Genomic DNA, 22177 nt, shown 5'->3' on the forward strand with positions numbered 1-22177 from the left:
TCTCCTCTCATGCAATCTGAGCCCTCCATGAGCTTTTCCCCATCCTTGCATCTTAGCCCTCAATCCCTCAAGCCTCTTGCCTATAAATTAGATCCTTCCCCTTTGCAAAATAACACAATCCATGAAGTAAAGTCATAATGCCATTTTAAGAAAGCCATTTTACATCAAAACCATACACTCACACCCAAATTCCAACTCCATTTGAAGCCCTTTTTGAAGCATAAGCTTGAGCATACATCCTATCTATTTAGACAAAGCCACTCAACAAGAGAGCTTCTTATTTAGATAGCCCATTAATAGCTCATATTCTCAATTGAGAGCTCATCTTAGTCTATCTTAAAGTTTATGAATTTTGTTTAGTTTGTAGAAGCTTTATTTAAATTTGGTTTCTATTAGCATACTAACATTGCTCATATACATTTTGGCACACTCGGTGGGACCCCACATGGGTCATCTTCATTAACTTTTTTAGTCAAGTTTTGTATGTCATTTGCTAATTTTGGCTAATTTTGCTTGTTTTTGTGATTGGTAGGATTGTATAAATTGGTTTTGTAGGTCCACATGAGCATGAAGAAGACAAAGGAACTCATAGTCTATTTCATAGTGTTTTCATATTTTTCAAGCTTATAGGTGGACAAAGCACTTGGAATTCTTCTTCCTCTTCTTGTCTATATTCTTCTTATTCCATCTACTTCTTCTTCTTCTTCTTGTGGGAGATCTTGGCCATTTTTTTTAAGGAAGCAAAATCATACACACTTCTTTTTAGTGCTTAAAATGAACCCCCAAATCATACTTAAATCCATTAAAAACTAAAAATTTGCAAAAAAAAAAAAATCTTTTAACAAGTGAAACTAAACCAATCCAATCATTTGCATCCTTGCAACATCAAGGTTTTAGATGCATTCATGCAAAGTTAGGAACACTTCATTTTTGAGAATTTAAAAAGAACTTCAAGTTTCCATTTCAAAATGTTCAAAATCAACACTAAGTGCACACTAAAATCTAAATCAAACTCAAAGCATCAATCAAGGATAAAATGAACCTCATTTGCAAATATTTTAAAATTCTTTTAAAAATCTTATGAAAACTAAGATTCCTAAATGGTTGCCAAAATTGTCCTAAAAGCTTTGTTATTTGTTCCAAACAAATGTCTTGTTGCAAAATCTTGAATGTTTCTTAGATTTTTCATGCATCAAAACAATCTAGGAATATCATTTTTGGGTTTAAAACATGCAAACTAGAACACAAAATCTTGAATGAAAACCAAAGTCCAAAGAGTCATTTTCACTTTTGAGTCCAAAACAATCTTGAACGGTCTAAGGTTAAAACAAAGCACTTCAAAGTTCTTAAAACAACACACAAAATCTCAATCTTGAATGCTCAAAGAAAAAAACTTGAATGTTTAAACACTTGTCTTTGAACGCATGTTGCTAAAATGAACTTGAATGTTTAAACATTTTTCCTTTGAATGAATGTTGCTCAAACATAATCTTGAATGCCATGAATTAAAATCAATCTTTCTTGGAATGCATGCTTAAAACAAACAAACTCAATCTTGAATGCAAAAGATCAATTAACCATTGCAATATCTCACACTTCAATTTTTGGAGCATAAAAAGAATCTACATTCTAGGAACTTCCTAAATTATAAAAATCAAATAAAGATTCTTTAAGTGAGTTTGTAATTGGACTCACCCTCTTTAATCACCCATCAATTTAACCATTGGTTGCAATCTCAACGCCATCTATGGGGATGGGTCCACCTAAGAGGGTCTTAAGTGCTCCACAAAGATCAAACTTCACTTACTTGTGTTTTTATTAGTTTTTCTAACTTAGGAAATTCTTTGAATGCACATTAGGCTCGCTAACACTTCATTTGGACATTAAAATTGAACAACTCTTGACATGGAGGGCCTCTAGGACACGCTTGAAACCAAGTTTTACACATCTTTCTTTTTGGGCTTAAAATAAACTCACACTCAATCTTGAATGCCTTAAAGGAAATTAATCGATACTTGACGTGGAGGGCCTCCGGGCGCGCGAGTTTACTTTCTTGTTGACCCTAACTCTTTTTCTTGTTTTCATTCTTCGATCGATTTTACTTTTGTTAACGCTTCAAGTTGGAATTGAACATTTGCATCCTAAACATGTCTGTTTGCAAGGTCTAGATCAAAAAAATTAAGCGTCAGTTGGAAAAGAACTTTGTCTTTTAGCCCAAGGTCATCCAAATCTTCTCTCCTTGTCGTCTTTCGAGGCTATCTTGGGTGCATAAGACTAGGATCCAAAACCTTGTTTCTCTTTTTAGGAGGCCTGCTTGGGGATTTCATCACCCTTTAGACAACCTAAACTCTAGCATTTCGGTGGAGTATAAAGATCGGGAGGTGAATCCAAAGACACCTCTCTTGGAATCAAGATTTTGTCACTTGGGCTAAGCCTCAAGGAACTTTATACCCTTGAGAAGTGAAAGAGGAGAAGTAGGTTACCGCTCCTCTTGGCTGTGTGACATCTTTTTGTTTTCATCTATGAATTTGGGCCTCACATACCTTGAGTATATTGAGGACTCTCTAGCTAAACCAACTGTCAGCCTTGTAGAAAACCATCTAGGGTGTTAATGTGTTTGAAGTGACTGATCGAAACATTTGTAAAACATACACACTCCTTGGCGCAAGTATCACATTCTGAGAATCAAAAAAATTCTATTTGGTTGTTCCTATCTATTGCTTGATTTGTTATTTGTTGAATGAATGTTTGCCAAACTTGGTCAATCCTAGCTTAGGACATACTTAGCGTAGTCACTGCCTGTTCCAGAAGTTGAACAAGTCAAAGCAAAACAACCGAGATCTCTTAAAGCCAAGCAGATTCAAGAATTCATGTCAAAACAACCCAAACCCAAACAGAAGTTTCACAAAGCCAAACTCAAGCCATCTCAAGCATACCAAGAACTTTCAGCCAAGAGAAAGGAACTAACACCAAGCCCTCGAATTTCCAAACTCCACAAAGTAGAGGACAAAGCTGCCGACGAAGCCCTTCAAGACGCCTGGTTAGATCGCACCATCCAACTTAACCAACATCCAAGAGTTAACCCTGCTTATGCCTTACCAACTAGGCATGATTTCTATGATTAGACCCCCTTGTTTCTCCACATCTTCTTGCATAAGCTTCACTTTAGAATCATCCTTGTAGGTAAGCCAACCATCCTTAGTCATCCCGTTAAGCATTTTAGCTCATCCATCTCATTTAGAACCAAACCATCTAGCCAGCAATCCAAAAAATTCACATCCAAGCCTTCAAAATTGTTGTCACCTTGCCAAAAGTTTGCCATTCCTAACACCTTCCAAATCCACCAATCTCACCCAGGTTATCCCTTTGATAGAGCTTTGTCTAGGGTAATCTATCTTTGTCACTTGTTATCCCTCATCACCTTGAGCTAAAGGTTGGGATCCACAAGTGGTCAATCTCATGTTCTTCCTAAAGGATCATTAGTCTATCCTTAAGTTGACACAATCACCACCAAGCTTGCACATAGGAAAGAAGACCTTTCATAATTTGGCAACATATCTTTGAAGTTAGAATCCCCAACCCAGTCCTCCTTAAGTTTTGTCATATAGCTTTGCCTCAACCTAGGAAATCAATTGCATAGAAAAGCCTTCCTCTTTTGCATCCATCAGCATTGTTGCATCTCATCCCTAGGAAACATTCTGCATTTTCATTCCACCCACCACTCGCTTAAGCAAGAAGAAGAAGGAAACAATGGAGCCCTATCATTTGGATCAAACAGCTTCACTCCCCTTGAGCAGTCAACCATCCTTCAGCCCAGAGAACACTATACCATCACCTACTAACATCGAAGCTTTCATGAACCAACCAGGAAATGCGATATTGGTGAACGCCATTATAGACAAAAACAAAGAAACAATCATGGCTAACTTTCAAAGGGACAACATAGGAGTCTTTGACTTTGGAAGACCTCCTCCCTTATCAGAACCATCTCACCTATTGTTTGGGCAACTACCACTCCCAATAGGCTCTTATGATTCAAATTATCCTCAATATGAGCCAAAAGAAGAGCCTCAAACTAGTCCTTATGATCCAATTTACCCAAACATACCAGCCTCCACTCAAGTTGAAATCTCCCTTCCGCAAGCCAATCCAACCACCACCACTCCACCATTGGTCCATACCACTCCATCCCAAACCCCCTTTGCCCAAAACACCTCACCATTAACTCCCTTCACTATTGTTGTTGCTGCTACCCAACCCAGCCTTCCAAATCCACCCATCTCCCAAATCAGTGCTAGTATCTTTGGCCAACCTTAGCAATATACAACAGGGATGCCACCCATGGGGCCAAGTAATCAACCCTTCATCACTCCTAGCTTGTTTACCTCAGCTTAGAACACAATTCCATCATTTCCACTAGGTCCTTGGAGTTCAGTAACATCAGCCACAAATCCACAAGCTACTACCCTCACTCCATAAAACTATCAAACCCTACAAGCTACTACCAATGTTCTTCCAAGCTCTCAAGTGACCCAAGCTCCTTCCACCACTCTACCAAGCTTTCAAATCCAGCCACCAAGCTATCAAACCCCATCAGTTCCATTCCCAAGCTTTCAATTCCCACCACCAACTAATCCATTACCTCCTATCACCAACTATTTTTCTATGCCACTTCTAGGAGAAAATTCACCACCACCAACCACCAATTACTTGGCCTCCTTTGCCATGCAGATACCTTCCCAAATGGGGGCACAACCCACATATATTGGTCAAACTCCTCAAATCCAAAGTCAAGTTCCACAAGCTCCCCGATCCTTCCCCCAAGCTTCACAACCATCTTATACCTTACCTCCACAAAGCAATCCGTTTATCCCACATCCAGCTTATGTTTCTCAATCCCAACCTCAAATCCAATATCAGCAGCAAGCCTCGCAACACATGCAGCAATATGTGCCACCTCCACCTCAGCAACCCACCATCCACCATTCAGTTGCCCAAGCCATGTACAATCCCTACTAGCCCATACCTCAAAGCCATCCATATTCCATTGCCCCATCTCGCACATACCTACCTTAGGGCACTCCTACATTGGGGGCACCTCATCCATCACCCATTAATTCAGAATGGGAAGCCATGAAGACAGCTTTGAAGAACATCCAGGAGGGAAATTATCCAAAAACTTTCAAGTTTGAGAATGTGTGTCCTTACCCATTTCACAGAGCCATTACTATGACTCCATTCCCCAAGCATTTTGAGACACCCAAGTTTGACAAATTTAGAGGAAAAGGAGACCCTGTCACACATATCAAAGAATTTTACATGCACTGCCAAGAAGTGGCATACAATGATGTCTTCCTCTTGCGCCTCTTTCCCAAAAGCTTGGTTGGACCAGCTCTTGAATGGTTTTATAGAATACCATATGGCACAATTAAAAACTTTGTTAAATTGTCTGAGGCATTTGTAGCCCAATATGCCCATCTTGTTGAAACAGAGCTATCAGTAGTTGATCTTGTCCACACTAAGCAAAAAGGTGGAGAAAGCCTTCTCGAATATCTGCAAAGATGGCAAACCCTTACCACCCACATATCTTGCACCTTTCTAGAGTGCCATTTGGTGAAAATGTTTATTGATAATGCCCATCCCAGCTTGGCTCACCACATGACCATGAACTGTATGCAGACCTACAAAGATATCAAAGAGAAAGGAATAATCCTTGAGCAAGGACTCATTAAAGATGGTGTGGTCAAGATTTACAAGGAAGCCAACCAAAATCAAACACATTCCAATGACAAGTTTAGGTATTGGAACAAAAATAAGCACGTTGCAATAGATGGCATCACTGACACCAGGCATGTGAATATTGTTGGTCCTTCCCAAAGTTAGCCCAACCCACCATATCAACCAAACAATCAACAAGCTATCAACTACCAATAGAAGAATCACCAAAGCTATCAAAACCACAATCCAAGACCCAACTTGCAATGGTCTAACAATCAAGCTAATGCCATCAATGTAGCTGCAAGGCAAAAGCTCAGATTCCAACCTGCACCTAGAAATTATACACCCCTTGGTGAGCCATTGCATGTCATTTTTGAGAAACTGACTAAGGAAAATCTCATCAAATTTCCTCCTACCCAGCAAATTGACCCAGGCCAATCCAAAGCTACATGGTACAAAGATAATGAGTACTGCAAATTTCATAGGGTAAAAGGTCACACTACCCTCAGATGCATGAAACTGAAAGATTATGTGCAGGACCTCATTAATCGGAAAGAAATCATCGTTGGTGCCCAAACCTCTCCCAATGCAGGCTTATAGATCTATCAAAATGCTTTTCCTCCTCACAACAACCAAAATCCTAGAAAAGAACCTATCCAAACCAACAACAACAACACCAACAACTGCCAACCAAACCAATAGCATGGGAAGAACTATGACCACACTTCATCCTATATAGACTATGGTAGCCTCATAGGTTGTATATCTGAGAAAGAGCCCTCTGTAAATGTTATCAATATCCAAGGACCAAACAATGAGTGTGTAGTCACCACTCGAAGAGCACGATTTAACATCACAGGTCCACCTGTTTTACCAGCACCATCAGCTCCATCAAAAAGCCAGTACAATATCTTGGAACACCTTGGGAACATGCCAGCCCAAATCTCCATTTTAGACCTTCTTCACACTAGTCCTGTGTACAAAAACATCCTTGAAAGTGCTCTCATAGAATCTTGTGTCCCTTCAGATATCAATGCTACTAATTTTCGTAATCTCGTTGGACACCTATCCTCCTCATGTGCCCTATCTTTCAAATCCACTGACATACCCATGGTCGAGCCAGATCACACCCTTCCGATTCGTATAGCCATTATGGTATCCAATTTTGTTGTAAAAAGAGTAATGATAGATAATGGATCAACCTTGAATATTTGCACCCTAAAATTCATAAAACAAGCTGGGTATACTGAGGCAGATATCATCAGTGAGGTTATCACCATCAAAGCTTATGACAACTTGGAAAGAACCATAGAAGGAACTATTTTGCTACCAATCAAGGTTGGGCCAGTCATCTAAGAAACACTCTACCATGTTATTGATCTAAACCTACCATTCAACATCCTCCTCGGTCACCCATGGATTCATGTCATGAAAACCATTCCATCCACTTACCATCAGTGTGTCAAATTTCCACATCAGGGCACTAAGGTAACCATCCATGCCAATCCAGAACCCTTTGCTTACTGTAATGCGGCTAAAGCCTCATATACAAACCATTTCCCTAGAATTGATATCAGCATAGCCATCGCCAACTCATCCCACACTTGTAATGACCCAGAAACCATCCTTGCCTCCACCCTATCTACCGTGAAGATCAATAACAAAGGTTGTGGAGAGTATAGTCTGTCAAATGCATTTGTTGTTGGGGCACTCCCACTTGATCCACACGCTCATGGATGACTGACATATCACAAAGCTATGGAGATTCCACCTCCTCGATACAAACAGTTTAGCTGAACAACCTTTGTATCCTCGAAAATCCCTCTTCATGAGGAGCTCACTCCAGATATCAACAATTGGTTACATAAGGATGCACCTCCAAGAAATCAAGCACGCCTTTATCACTTCAACCAGAAGTATCCCCAAGAACATAAGCTCATCACTGACAAATGGAACTATCAAGGTGGTGGTCTAGGACTAGAAGAAAGAGGCATGCAATGCCCCATTGACGCACATAAGTGGGAATCGAAGTCAGGTCTTGGCTTTGGCATACCCCCAACTGGAGGCACCAATATGGATGGTCACTCTTTTTCGAACATTCACCATGACCTTGTCAAAATCAAAGACATTTTTGAAGAAGTTGAAAAGAGAGCCTACGATGATATCTCAGACCAAATCTTCCTCGGAGACTCTGTTCTCCAAGAACTATCCATCCATTTCATTGACCTACCACTCGCCCATCCACAACTCATAGATTAGGACCAACCAAGCGTCATACACATTGATGAGTTCACATCAAAGGAAGCACTTCTGAGATTCATGAGAGCTGAAACTCCTCACAAGCAAACAAAGCAAGATTCTGCCTATATCTATAAGCTAGATCCCAAGGGGTATTTTGGAGAAAATCCCCAACCTAGTTCTGATATAGCCAAAGCTGGAACTAAGGTGAAACTGAGACTAGTTAAGGCAGCAAAGAGAACCCCTTAGCAAGAAAATCTAGAGTCACAAGCAGAACATGAGGATTTAGCATTACCTCCTCAAGATAATCGACCAGAGATATCTTCTATTCTAATTGAGGATACTAGAGAAGTCAACATCGGTTCTTTAGAGATCCCCAAACTTGTTCACATTGTTGCATCCCTATCACAAGACCAAGCTGATCTCCTCTTTGAGGTCTTAAGAGAGAACATTGGCCAATTTGCATGGTCATATCAAGACATGCCAGGACTTCATCCAAAGCTTATAGTTCATCATCTTGCAGTCGATCCAAAGATCAGGCCCTTCAGACAAAAGCTTAGAAATATGCACCCCAAGGTGGCATTACTAGTCAAAGCTAAATTAGAAAGAATGTTAGCTGCTAAGGTTGTCCGACCTATCGACTACTTAGAGTGGATCTCCAACATGGTCCCCGTCACTAAGACTTCTAGTGACATCAGAATCTACACTGATTTTAGAGATCTTAACAAAGCTTGTCCAAAAGATGATTTTCCCTTACCCAACATAGATATGATTGTAGACCTTACAGCTGGACATGAAATTATGTCCCTCGTGGATGGGTTTTCTAGGTATAATCAAATCAAGATTGCAGAAGAGGATCAGCATAAGACAACATTCACTACCCCTTGGGGAACCTTTTTCTACAACATGATGCCTTTTGGCCTAAAGAATACTGGGGCTACCTATCAAAGAGCTATGACAGCCATTTTTCATGATCTCATCCATAGCATTTTGGAGGATTATGTGGATGATATCTTGGTGAAATATCATACCTTCATGGATCATCTTGCTGACCTGGAGAAAGTCTTTAATAGGTTAGCCAAATATCATCTCATGCTGAATCCCAGAAGTGTGTCTTTAGGGTCACATCTGGCAAGCTTCTAGGCTTTATAGTTTCTAAATGAGGTATAGAGATCGACCCCAAGAAGGTCAAGGCTATCTTAGACATGCCTCCTCCCCAGATACTATGACAACTTCGCTCTCTTCAAGGAAAGCTTTAATCCGTCCGACGCTTCATCTCCCAGCTTGCAGATAAGTGTACACCATTTGCACATTTACTGAAGAAGGATGAGAACTTCAAGTGGGATCCTTTATGTCAGTGCAGCTTCAATCAGCTCAAGCAGTATCTCACCAATCCCCATATCTTTGTTCCACTAGTTCTTAGTTGTCCCCTGATTTTGTACATATCAGCAATGCCTACTGCTCTAGGGGCACTTCTAGCACAGCTCGATGACTACGATAGAGAAAGAGCCATCTACTACATTAGTAGAACCCTAGTTGGTTATGAACTCAATTATACTCCTATGGAAAAAGCTTGTTTGGCAGTTTTTTTCTCAACTCAAAAGCTTCGCCACTACATGCTAAGTCATACTATCCAACTAGTCTCTAAGATTGACCCTCTCAAGTATATGCTCTCTAGAATAGCACTTACAGGCCATTTGGGCAAATGGGTTATGCTCCTTAGCGAATTTGACATCCAGTATGTGGACAGAAAGGCAATCAAAGGGCAAGCTATAGCATATCACCTAGCTGATGTGCCTCTAGTAGATACATATCCTTTGATCACAGAATTTTCAGATGAACATGTCTGTCTAATTGAAGAACAACCCCCATGGAAACTTTATTTTGATGGCTCATACACATAATGTGGATCAGGGGCAGGAATATTGTTGGTCACACCTCAAGGAGATTACATCCAAAAAGCCTTCAATCTACAATTCCCTAGCACCAACAATATAGCTGAATATGAGGCTCTCATAGCAGGATTAAAGATAGCTACAAAATGGAACATTACTGAGTTACAAATCTTTGGTGATTCTCAGCTCATCATCAAGCAAGCCCTAAATGAATATCAAACCAAAGATGAAAAGCTATTACCCTACAAAGAGCTAGTTGATCAGCTAAACCAACATTTTACAAGGCTTCAGTTTACACAAGTGCCTCGAATACAGAACAAAATAGCAGATGCTATAGCTATTATAGGCTCGCTCTTGGAAATTCCCCAAGCAGCTACACAATATGAGTTTCTAGTCGAGAAGCTCCTCACACCCGCCTATGCGAATGAGGATTCAAACCGTGTTTGTATCTTGGTTGGTCCCCAATCCCCTTGGTACCATGAAATCCACGCTTACCTTAACGATGGTATCATATCCCCTCACCTCACACGTACCCAACGCCAGAAACTCATCTAAAAATCATCCCGCTATGTTATCATAGCCAATACCTTATATCATCGGGGTTATCACAATACTCTCTCTCGATGTTTAGATAAAAATGAGGCCGTGATGGCATTAAAAGAAGTACATTCCAGACTTTACGGTGCCCACACGAGGGGTATTGTCCTAGCTCGACAAATCCTTAGAGTAGGCTACTATTGGCCTACCATTGAAGAAGAATCCTGTGACTTTTTCAGAAAGTGTCTCCCATGTCAGCAGCATGCAAATCTTATGCACACTCCGACACAGGATCTACAGCCTATTGCACCACCTTGGCCTTTCGCTTGTCGGGGCCTTGATCTAGTTGGAACTATCACACCTCTCTCATTTGATGGACATAAATGGATAATAACAGCTACAGATTATTTCACTAAGTGGGTGGAAGTAGTCCCCCTAGTATTAGCTATAGGAGTTCAGGTCTCCAAGTTCATCTTGTACCACATTGTTTGCCGCTTCGGCATCCCATCCACCATCTTCACTGGCTACGGAGGTAACTTTGAAAATTTCAACATGGAAGAATTATGCACTTCCCTTCGCATCCATCGCCACTTTTCTAGCCCATATTTCCCACAAGGTAATGGCCAGGCAGAGGCAACTAACAAAACCCTCCTCAAAATCTTAAAGAAAGTTGTCAATGATTTCGGCCGCGATTGGCACCTACAAATAAATCCAGCCCTATGGGCCTATCGAACTTCCTTCTGTACATCCACAAGCACAACTCCATACTCCCTAGTCTATGGTGCCGAAGCGGTACTACCCATAGAGGTTGAACTTTCCTCCTTGCGCATATCTTTGCATGGGCAAATATCAGATGAAGAATACATAGTAGCTTGGCTCACCCAGCTAGATCTCTTAGACGAGAAGCGACAACAAGCCTATGATCATCTCACAGTCTATCAAACTCGTCTCAAAAAGAATTTCAACAAAAAGATGCTTCCACGACACTTTCAGCCAAGTGACATGGTCCTCAAAGAAAATATGAAAGTCCAAGCTGATCAAGAAAAGAAAGGCAAGTTTGAACCTACATGGCTTGGTCCTTATGTTGTCACTGCATCCTTTGGCTTCGGAGCCTATCAACTATCTACACCAGAAGGAGAACTCTTGAATGATCCTACTAACATCATTCATCTCAATACCCAGCTTTTGAAAAATACAAAAAAATAGTAAAGAGAAATAAGCATCCAATGGTGAAAACTTGGCAATTCAAGTGCCTTGGATAGGTACTTTGGTGAAAACCTGATAATTCAGGGGCCTTGTGTACTAAGACTAGTCCATTATCTATCAATATCCTATCCCTCATCCATTCAACCACCATCCCATAAAACACCTACTTGTTCCCTTGGTGTTCCAACCAAATATCCAAAATCTAATGAAGCTTGTAAATACCTCCTGTACAGCTTGTAAATCTTGTACTTCAGCTTGTAAATCTTGTACCCCAACTTGTAAATCTTGTATCATCCCTTGTATCATAGCTTGTATATCCAAATCTTTTCCAAAGCTTGTACCATATTCTAGCTTGTATTATATGCCAAATCTTGTATCCTAGCTTGTATCCTATCACATGCACACAAAGAATCCCATTTTCCTTAAGCTTTTTGCAAACCATCTACCTATCCGCCTATCAACTATTGCAGACATCCCACCCTTCACGAACATTTCCATCTCACAAAAAACTAAAATATGAACAACCTTGTACATCCTCTTTAGCTTAGTACCATTGTATCTATCTAGCTTTCGTGTTAGTTCCTCCTTGATCAGCACCTTACACAGATCACACAACCCTTGGTTAGCTATTCCAATGCATCCTTTAGTTAGATCTCTTGTCACCAAAGTGTTATCCTTCTTAGTTCAGCTTGCCAGATGCATCACTCATCCAAAATCCATCAGCTTAGGTACTCTCCAATAGATCCTTCCAGGATATAGCTTTCCACATGTCTGATCTTGGTCCGTTAGTACCTCATCATACCCATCTTGTTGGCAAATGGTTCTCTTTTGGATTTTCTCTTTCTTTTGATTTGGAATCTTCCCTTTTGGGTCTTGAAGTATCTTTTTAAAGCAATCTCCTTGTTCCCTCCTCAAGGTTGCCACGATCTTCCATATCATGGTATACTACGAATGGGGCAATTTCGGCATAAGGTCTTGATCAGGTCTTTTTTTTTTTTTTTTTTTTCTGCTTGTGGGTTACCCAGGGTCGGTACCACTCTGATTCTTCCGAGATTCATTTGTGATATTGGGGAAATCCTTGCATGTTTGTTTTGAGTTAGTTCGTCAGTCCTCTGGATAGTTGGTAAAAAGGCCTTGATGTTCTTGGTAACCTTGGCAATTCACCAATAGTGCTATAGCAAATCTAGTGCTCAACTACATGGTGGTACTTCTCTTTGAAGTATCCCCCTGCTCAAAAACAAAAGCTTCAATGGTTTCCCTTCATCTCCATTATCCCCCATCCATATCCAACATCTGTCTCTCCTACCCCAGCTTATGCATCAGTATCTCTTTGAATCAATCTGCACTTTTAGCTTTAGGGATCCACAATCCTAGTCTTAGGGATCCACCAATCCAATCAATCCACCAAGCCTCATCTTTCGAGCTCCACAATCCTAGTCCTAGGGATCTCCGAAACTCATCTTCTGCCAATCTGACTCTTTGAAATCCTGTTGCATCAGCTTTATCATCCCATCATCCATCTCCCTATCTTGGATTCTTTTTTATAACGCTCTGCTCCTTCATCCTCTGCAATCCCTAAGATCTTAAGCTTGCTTCCTCTTGTGCCTCTAATTCTCCCTTTATCATTCTCCCGTAGTGAGAGTTTGAGCTAACTAAATCTCTTCTCTTAAGCCAATCTAAGTCTCCTTACTCATCTAGGATTCTTGTACTTTTCAAGAAGCTGTCGAGCCTCGCTTTCTCTCCCTACCGCCTTCTTGAGGGGGAATCTTGCAGTCCATTCTCTCCTGTTCTGCTCTAGCCTTGGACATCTTATTTTCTTATCTTTAATGCCATGCCACTTGCGACATCACATCAAAGAGGGGCAAAATGTAGACACCTAAATCCTTTAGAAAATAAAGTATTTTTATTTTCTGAAAAAATTTCTGATGACATCATCATTTATTAATTATTTATTTATTTAATTAATTAATATATTTTTATGCCATTAAATCCCTTTATCTTAATTAAAAATATTTAATTAAGGAATCCCTCCAAAAAATGTTTATATCTTATTTAAACATTATTTTCTTATTTATTAATTATTTAATTAATAAATTGACCAAAAAACCCAAAATAAATAAAAAATTTATTTTTTGCCCAAAACTTGGCCAATTTCCTTAAGACCACTAACCTCTTCCAAAATCTTCTAATCCTTCTTTAATTTTGATTAAAGGCTAATCCCATCATTTCCTACCCCTAATCCCAACTCAAAATATTTAATTAAGATTAAATATTAATCCTCATGTTTATTAAAAAAGTTTTAATAAATATCTCATCAACCCAAACCCTTGAAATAAATAAAACTTTATTTATTTCCTAAAAATCTAATTTATCCTCATCCTAAGAAGTTCTAGACTCTTCTAGAAAGTCTTCATCCTCATCCTAGGAAGTTCTAGACTATTCTAGAAAGTCTTTATCCTCATCCAAAGTCTAGACTCTTCTAGAAGATGTCTTCAAACCTAATCCTAATCCCCTCCTAACCTTGTCACATTCCCTAAACATGGGTTAAACTTTACTAACCCAAGCCAAAGTTAACAAATATCTCCTCCTTCACCCACCGTCATTAAATGCCATCCACTTGTCTATCCCTGAGCTAATCCTAAACCATCCTCTAATCATTTGCACAATCCTAAGCAAGCTTAAAATCTTCCTAATCAAGCGCAACTCGAAATTCCTCTCATCTCCCTCAAAATATCCCAACCATAAAACTTTATGAAGCCCACTAGGCCATAAATGACTCTTCCAAGCCCTTTCATTGCTCTTACAAGCCATTATGAGGGTCTTTATGAAGATTTTATCCCTTGAGCTTCTTTTGTTGACTCATCCTTCCCCTCTCCTCCATCCTCTCACCCTGTGACATGTGTCACTCCCTGATTGGCTATAAGGAAGCACAATCTATGTGCTCTCCTCTTATGCAATCTGAGCCCTCCATGAGCTTTTCCCCATCCTTGCATCTTAGCCCTCAATCCCTCAAGCCTCTTGCCTATAAATTGGATCCTTCCTCTTTGCAAAACAACACAATCCATGAAGTAAAGTCATAATGCCATTTTAAGAAGCCATTTTACATCAAAACCATACACTCACACCCCAATTCCAACTCCATTTGAAGCCCTTTTTGAAGCATAAGCTTGAGCATACATCTTATCTATTTAGGCAAAGCCACTCAACAAAAAAGCTTCTTATTGAGAGAGCCCATTAATGGCTCATATTCTCAATTGAGAGCTCATCTTAGTCTATCTTGAAGTTTATGAATTTTGTTTAGTTTGTAGAAGCTTTATTTAAATTTGGTTTCTATTAGCATACTAACATTGCTCATATACACCTATTATCTTTCTAAAGAGATTATTGTATATCTTTCAGTTTAGTTTGCTAGTTGTCTTCTTTGCACCTGCTTTGTATCTGGGTTTCAAGGTCCCTTCGAAACCTATTTTCTTTATCAAAAAGAGTTTGCAAGAGCTGTATGAAAGTCTTATTTCATGAAATCAATAAATTGTGTACCCTGAATAAGAGAGAATTCCTAGACCATATTGTGAAATCATGCATAGTTAAATCAAATATTCAACTTATTAATTAAACAAAAAATCTGCAAAAAAAATCTTATTGCATGAAATCGATATATAAGAGAATTTCTAGAGCACGTTGTGAAATCATGCATAGTTAAATCAAATATTCAACTTATTAATTAAAAAAATATGTAAAAATTATACATGGTTAAAGTTGTCACCATAAAAATCATGCATAATTAATGTCACCATAAACAATATAAAAAATTTAACCACCATAAAAATCATGCATAATCAATATAGAAATTTAGCCACTATAAAAGTCATGCATAATTAATGTCACCATAAACAATATAAAAATAAAAGATATAGAAGTCATACATAGTACTAGGTTTTCGTTGGATAAAATAGCAAAATCATTCTAAGAATGGAAGTTAGACTCCTAAATATATCTTTAGGTTTGAGTTTAATGGTCTTAAAATATTTTGATGTAAAATTTTGTTAGAATGATAAACATATTTCTGAGATTGAATTTGATGGCCTTGAAATATTTTGATGTAATGTATAATCAAATCAAAATCTTGATAGAATGGTACATGTTTTGAGTTTGATGGTCCTCAAAATATTTCCATATAAAATATAATTAAATTTAGAAGAGAAACAAAAATTGGTGTTATTTGATGGCAAAGAATAATATGGCCCTCAAAATATTTCAATATAAAATATAATTAAATTTAAAAGAGGAAAAAATTTGTGTTATTTGATGGCAAAGAATAATAGCTACATAAAGTATACCTTGATAGACAAATCCGAATAAACAACCACAATCATTGAAACACTGTTTGACCAACAGGATCACCCGCCAAATTTAGGCTCCTATCACCAGTCATGTACCATTCGAAAATAGTTGAGGTACTCATATTCTTGACTAATAATGCATCATGAACAGAAATATACAGTGAAATGGTACAGGTGAAAGTAAAACGTAAAAGTATAAACGATTGTATAAATACACCAGATAATAAGAATATATGTACATTGATGCCCAAGAATTAGATTCATGGCGAGAGGAACACTTAGTCGCAACCACTATGCCTAATCCCTGAAAGTGCCTGCAAATCTTTTGAAAACAGTAATCAAGAATTGAAAGCAGTACAATCAGAACGAATATTTCCCACGCTGAAATCAGTCTTGACTCCCACATTGCCAAGTTTGACCATGGAGGCCACAAACTGCGAGAAGAAAAAATCCTGTGATGACGCCAGCTTTCTCACAATCTCCGCACTTAAGTTGTTGTTTTCAAGATCTTGATCAGAGAATAACAAGCCCTTCCCGCTCTCTAAATTGTTGAAGTACTGGTTGTCGAATACAAATGGAGTGGTGACGTCGAAGGGTTGAAATCTGTTCGGGTCTCCCCCTTTTGGACACGTCTGCTCAAGTTGTAAAGCGAAGGTGGAGTTTAAGCTTGGATCTGATTTCACTTTAGGCGAGAAATTGTACAGCCGATTTGTAAATTGATCGCAGTGCGAGAACCCCACCGTGTGAGCACCTTCAACACATAGAAATGAAAATCTATCAGCGTCTCTGAATTGTTTTTCATATTGGGTAACCTTTGAGTTTAGTAGAAGATTAGAAAAATATTAGTTAGTATGAGTTTCCTACAATATAGTAATATTAAAATCAATTGTATATGATTATGTATTGACGTCACATTTCAGATCACATTCAATCACTGATCTATTATTATGAATAAAATTATTCTTCAATGTGATTGAAAATATTGATAAAATTGTGTATATACATTGTTTTTCAAACAAATCAAAAATTTCAAAATATTGAATGTATACAATATCTTCTCAAATTTATAAATTTTGAGGGATATTTATAAATATTATAAATTTTGAGGGATATTTATAAATATTTAAAAACGTTGAATGCATATAACATCTTCTCAAACTTATAAATTCTGAGGGATATTTATAAATATTTAAAAATGTTGAATGCATACAATATCTTCTCAAACTTATAAATTTTGAGGGATATTTATAAATATTTAAATTATAAGAATAATTTGAGGAGAGTTTCAAACCACTCAATACTTTTGAAGATAATCAATTATGTATATTTAGATTAAAAAACTTTTTAATTTTCAAAAAATAAAAATAAAAAAGAAAAAAAATTAGTTTTGAGAAATAATTAAGTCAAGGGTGTATTTAGAATTTAATATTATCTATAATTTTATTTTGTATAATATGTAATTTTTGTGGTGGTTTGAAAATTATGATTATAGTTAATAGTAATTGTTATCATGATATAATATATCTAAACAATAAATGAATAATTAATTTGAGTACATTATCTATTCTTTGTTTTATATAACATGCAATTTTTCCTATTTATTTTTCAAAATAGTAAAGAGCAATTGTTGGATATAATTAAAAAATTAACTAGCTTAATTATATAATTAAGCTTACATCTCCAAAAAAATATTGTCATTAAAAATACAATATAGAGGTGGCTATTAAAAATACAATATTGAGAAGTTCACTAAAAAGGGCTCCTATAACACCAAAACTAATTCACTTTTTAGTATGAGGTGAATGCAATAGTACTAGCCTATTAAATACTTTTTCTATGTTAATGTTTCTTTAACATATTGTTAAGATTTTACCATGTAGATCAACATCTCTTATATTATCCTCTATTTCATTGTATTCTCTATATTGAATGTATTCTCCAGGGCCCGTTTGGTTGCTGGAAGATGAGGGTCAAAACCGGGTTATCAGGGGCAAAACTAGGTTTTGCAAAAAAACTTTGTTGTTTGGTTGGTTAAAATTATAACCCAGTTTTTCAATTTCATCTTCCAATTTTGGTCAAAAATTGGAAGAAGTTTCTTCCAGTAAAAAGGTGGAATTCGAAATTAAAATCAGGTTTTGAATTTTATGACAGTTTTTTTAATAATATTGTGGGGTCCACAATATATTAATCTTCCGTGTCAACCAAACGGACCATTGGCTTTCCAAACCACAAAATCAGGTTTTCGAAAACCTGTTATAAGATAACCTGGTTATGTCAAAAATTCATCTTCCCCAACCAAACGGGGCCTAGATTACAAGTTACAAATTTGTAGAAAAATATTTAATCTTCTAAGATTTATGCATGCACTTTCATAATATAAAATACTACAATTCAAATATGAATATAGAAACATAAATTGATAAATTGCTTTACGTAAACATCAAAACTTGGAAACAATTGAAGACGTACAAAAATATGACATATACAAACAAATCCTCACAATTTATATATATTTAAACTTTAGAAAACATGCTGTATAGTATACATTCATCCACTCATTAGATAGATTTCGAAGTTGTAAAAAATACTTAAAAGGCATTGCTTACCTGATAATACCACCATGTCCAGGACGGATAAGTTTCGAGCGGCAAATGCTTGGATGAGTTGTGTTGCATTGTCGTTGGCTCCAGGCACTTTTCCCATTGCTCTGGCAGCTGAAGACACGAACCCATCTAATCTCCCTTTCAACACGTCCCAACTTGGTCCTCCCAGCTGCATGCAAATAATGAACACATCTTAAAAATTACCCATCTAGTACCGACTGCCGAGCATCTGAATCTTTCGTTGTTAATGACTTTTGGTCATTTAAGGCAAGCACATGGGGTGTAGGCGCATTTATCATTTTCACATTTTTTCCAGCACAGTAAACTTCAATGCGGGAGAGCAAGCCAGCAGTTGCCTTCGACGTTGACTTAAACAAAGGCACCGCAGATTTTCAATGGAGTTCGAGATGTATATGGGATTTGAGTAGTTGTATGAAGTAATTGTAGTACGGTCAGAATCTCTCATAGCTATTATTATAGTTCATTATTTTTTCGTTTATTAAGAAACTGGTGACCCCATCTTTCCTATATGAAGGAAAGTTTATTCTCCCTAATTATGCCAAAGTTTTGTACTACAAGGATCACCATTTCTTGTCTGCTCCTTTAAAATCATTTAACTTTCCATGGGAGAACCTATTTGACATTCTGAAAAGAACTTTGAACTAGCACCATTTTAAGTTAAACTTTTCAAAAAAACGATTTTTAAAAAAAATTGTACTACTGTTCTTGAGTGCAATATCAATTTTATAAATATTGTTTAAAATGAATAATAATATAATACAATCTTTTATATTGATAAGTAGGAGATGAGTTTAATCATGGAGGAAACTACATAGGCATGGGCTAGATTTGCGTTGAATCACTACTCATAAAACATGGCTCAATAAATTTGAATCAAAAACTACTCAAAAACTACACAGTTAAAAATCCTAGTGCAATAATGTAATTCGAAAAATTGATGGTAAAAATTTCAACACAATCTAATCCAAAAGCAATTACCAACAATTTCAATGGATTGTGAAAATTTGATAGCAATGTCATATCTTTTATATAATAATATTTTTAATAATATTAAATTATAAAATTTTATATAATGATTTACTAAATTGAGAAGGGTTGAGCTAGCTATAATGCATCAAGTTAGAACCTACATAGGCTAGACCAGCTTTGCCACAAGAAACCCTTTTCAATCAAAGCAAGACCTCATAACCCTAAAATTTCAAATAATAATTCTTAAGAAACTCTAGCCAATCAAAACAAAACCTCATAACCCTAAAATTTCAAATAATAATTCTTAATTTTTTCTTCAAATTAGAAAACTTTAATTCATCTATTTTCTAATAAAACAAAACTTTTTGGTGTTTGGAACAACTTACTCAGAATTAAAACTCCTCTTAAACTATAAAATTAAAAAATAACTATAAACTATTTTAGAACTCTACATTCTAACTCCGCCATCTAACTAAATTAACCTTTTCTGGGATGATACTATTCTTTGATATCGTACGATGCTCTATATAATGTATTATTCTTTCCTTTGTAAATATGAATTAGAAAGTTTTTTTATATCGTACTAGATTAAAAAAATAATAATTTTTTAAAAAAATCACTTCATAAATTTAACAATTGAAGTCTAATCACTTGCTTTTTTTTGGAATATTGTTGTATCTGAGATAAAAATAGTTTATAAGTTATACTAAATATTTTATAGTATAATAATGATCATCCTATCCTAAGGAAATAAGAAAAAAGAAGAATATTGGTATCTAACATATTAATTTTTTTATGCCAATTGTGATTGACATGTTTATTGATAGATGTTACTAAATAAATAAATAAATAAATAAGGATAACTAGAGTCAGTGAGGTCTCATTAAATCTTATAAAGTACATTGAAACAAACATCCAAGATGATGTTTCATGAAAATCAAGTCAAGTGTCAAAAGGCCTTTGGTCTATTGGGGAAGTTGAATGGCTCACAAAGAGCCCACCAGAGATCGAGTTTTGCTGAGTGCAAGGTCCAAAGACATAAAAAAAGGATGAGGCCGGGATAGTGCTCCGGACACCTAAAACGTTTCAAGCACACATGGCCCTATATCAGATACCTAAAACGTCTTTGTGGATGACCTCCATCAACCAAAAAAGATCAAGTCGCCTATTTCTACATTCAGAATTTAATGTTTCCTTCTGAATACTGACGGGTGATATACAGATTGTCTATTCATATAGACTTCTTTCTCAGACATCATTAATTTTACAATTATAACTGTCATTAATAATTTGTATTTATTTTTAAATTAAAATTATACAAACTATTTTTAAATTGGAAAAGATTTATAAGTCACGTCTTTAATGACTTTATATCCGTGCGTCACATTTGCCTCTGTGTTTGGGTTTGAAGGGGGGAACTTTCAGATATTTAACATTCAAAAGGGCTGTAATAAAATATAAGCAGAATTGAAATTCCAAATTTATGGGGAAATTCTTACTAGTTTAACAGCATCCCTTGCTGCCATTGCGATGATATCAGCACAAGACACAGCGCCAGGGCACACACGCTCCACGGCGTTCTTCACCTCAACAATGGCTTCAAACGCGTTCTGAGCTATATTGTTCTCAGGAAGGTCCCGTTCTGCTTTCATACTTCCCGTAGAGCTAATCATTATGGAAGAATCGCATCCCTGTTAAAAACCCACCAAAAAATCAAACGAAATTTCAAAGAAAAAAACAAACCAATGGTTTCCGAATTAGAAACATTATATTTCCATTCTAAGTTTAACTGTATAACAAAGCAAATATTCACAGCTATTATTTAATTTTTCAATGTTGTGTACATTTTGGATTCACAATCCTGATCCATCAATATTATACTTTGTTAAAAAGATGAAAAACTGAAGATGTTGAATTGTAAGACAAACGAATTTCTTTGACTATTCTTCTGTTGATTGAGTGCGATCCCCATTAATAAAACAAAATTTCAAAAAGCTAAATAATAAACTAATAGATAGCCAAAATTTGATAAATCGAAGCATTTGAACGAGTGTAATACCTCAATGAAACAGTCGTGAAAGAACATTCTGAGCGTAGAAGGAGGTACGACATTCGACTGGTTGGCCAATTTGGTCATAGTGTCGAATACAGTACTATCAATCGAAGGGCAAGACGCCTTATAAAAATCCACAGAGAGCTCGTGCTGGTTCCCCGGAGCACAGGTTCGAATCCCATAAGTCACAAATACAACACCACAAAAAAATAATAACTTCACCGACATTTGGCCAGAAAAACCGAGTACCACGATTCTTTTCTATTCTATTATCTCCCCAGCTAAAATCTTTGACAAATTTAAGCTTCAGAACAAAGCTTATTAATCTTAGTGGGTTCTCCTAGTGATGTCGTGAAGAATCGAGAGACTGTCTTGTGCGTGCCAACGTAAAAAATGACAACTGTAAACATCAAGTCCTAACGTGCCATCAGCCGGGATAAAACTGTAAACTTTTGTACCGTCTGCTGAAAATGATGTAAAGTCGTTATATTAAATTGTGGGCCGGTTACATTAAATTGTTAGTTTTGTACGAAGTGTAGAGTTAGTGGAGATAACGCGGTGTGGTTGAATGCTTGCGTACCTTACATGACTGTCCCC

At 36.9% G+C, this 22177-nt stretch overlaps 1 protein-coding gene across 1 annotated transcript; it reads right to left on the bottom strand.

The window, feature by feature from the left end:
* Positions 1 to 16027: 16027 nt before the first annotated feature.
* On the bottom strand, positions 16028 to 21893 carry LOC149556548 (peroxidase 50-like). The gene is made up of 4 exons (XM_089785885.1): positions 21587 to 21893; positions 21027 to 21218; positions 18541 to 18706; positions 16028 to 16685 (listed from the first exon to the last, which is right to left on the bottom strand). The coding sequence occupies exons 1-4, from the start codon at positions 21806 to 21808 to the stop codon at positions 16273 to 16275; spliced, it is 993 nt and encodes a 330-aa protein (XP_089642011.1). The 5' UTR covers positions 21809 to 21893; the 3' UTR covers positions 16028 to 16272.
* Positions 21894 to 22177: the final 284 nt, after the last annotated feature.

The sequence above is a fragment of the Cupressus sempervirens genome, chromosome 5 (assembly GCF_028749045.1).
Source record: "Cupressus sempervirens isolate cs-2001-9-10 chromosome 5, ASM2874904v1, whole genome shotgun sequence".
Lineage (NCBI taxonomy): Eukaryota > Viridiplantae > Streptophyta > Pinopsida > Cupressales > Cupressaceae > Cupressus > Cupressus sempervirens.

Bases quoted from the DNA above. Each gene is read 5' to 3' on its own strand.
- LOC149556548 (XM_089785885.1), bottom strand. From the start codon at position 21,808: ATGTCGGTGAAGTTATTATTTTTTTGTGGTGTTGTATTTGTGACTTAT. The intron at 21,219-21,586 runs GTATTACACTCG...GGTTTTTAACAG, and splicing joins TTCACGACTGTTTCATTGAG to GGATGCGATTCTTCCATAAT. The intron at 16,686-18,540 runs GTAAGCAATGCC...TATGTGTTGAAG, and splicing joins GGACATGGTGGTATTATCAG to GTGCTCACACGGTGGGGTTC.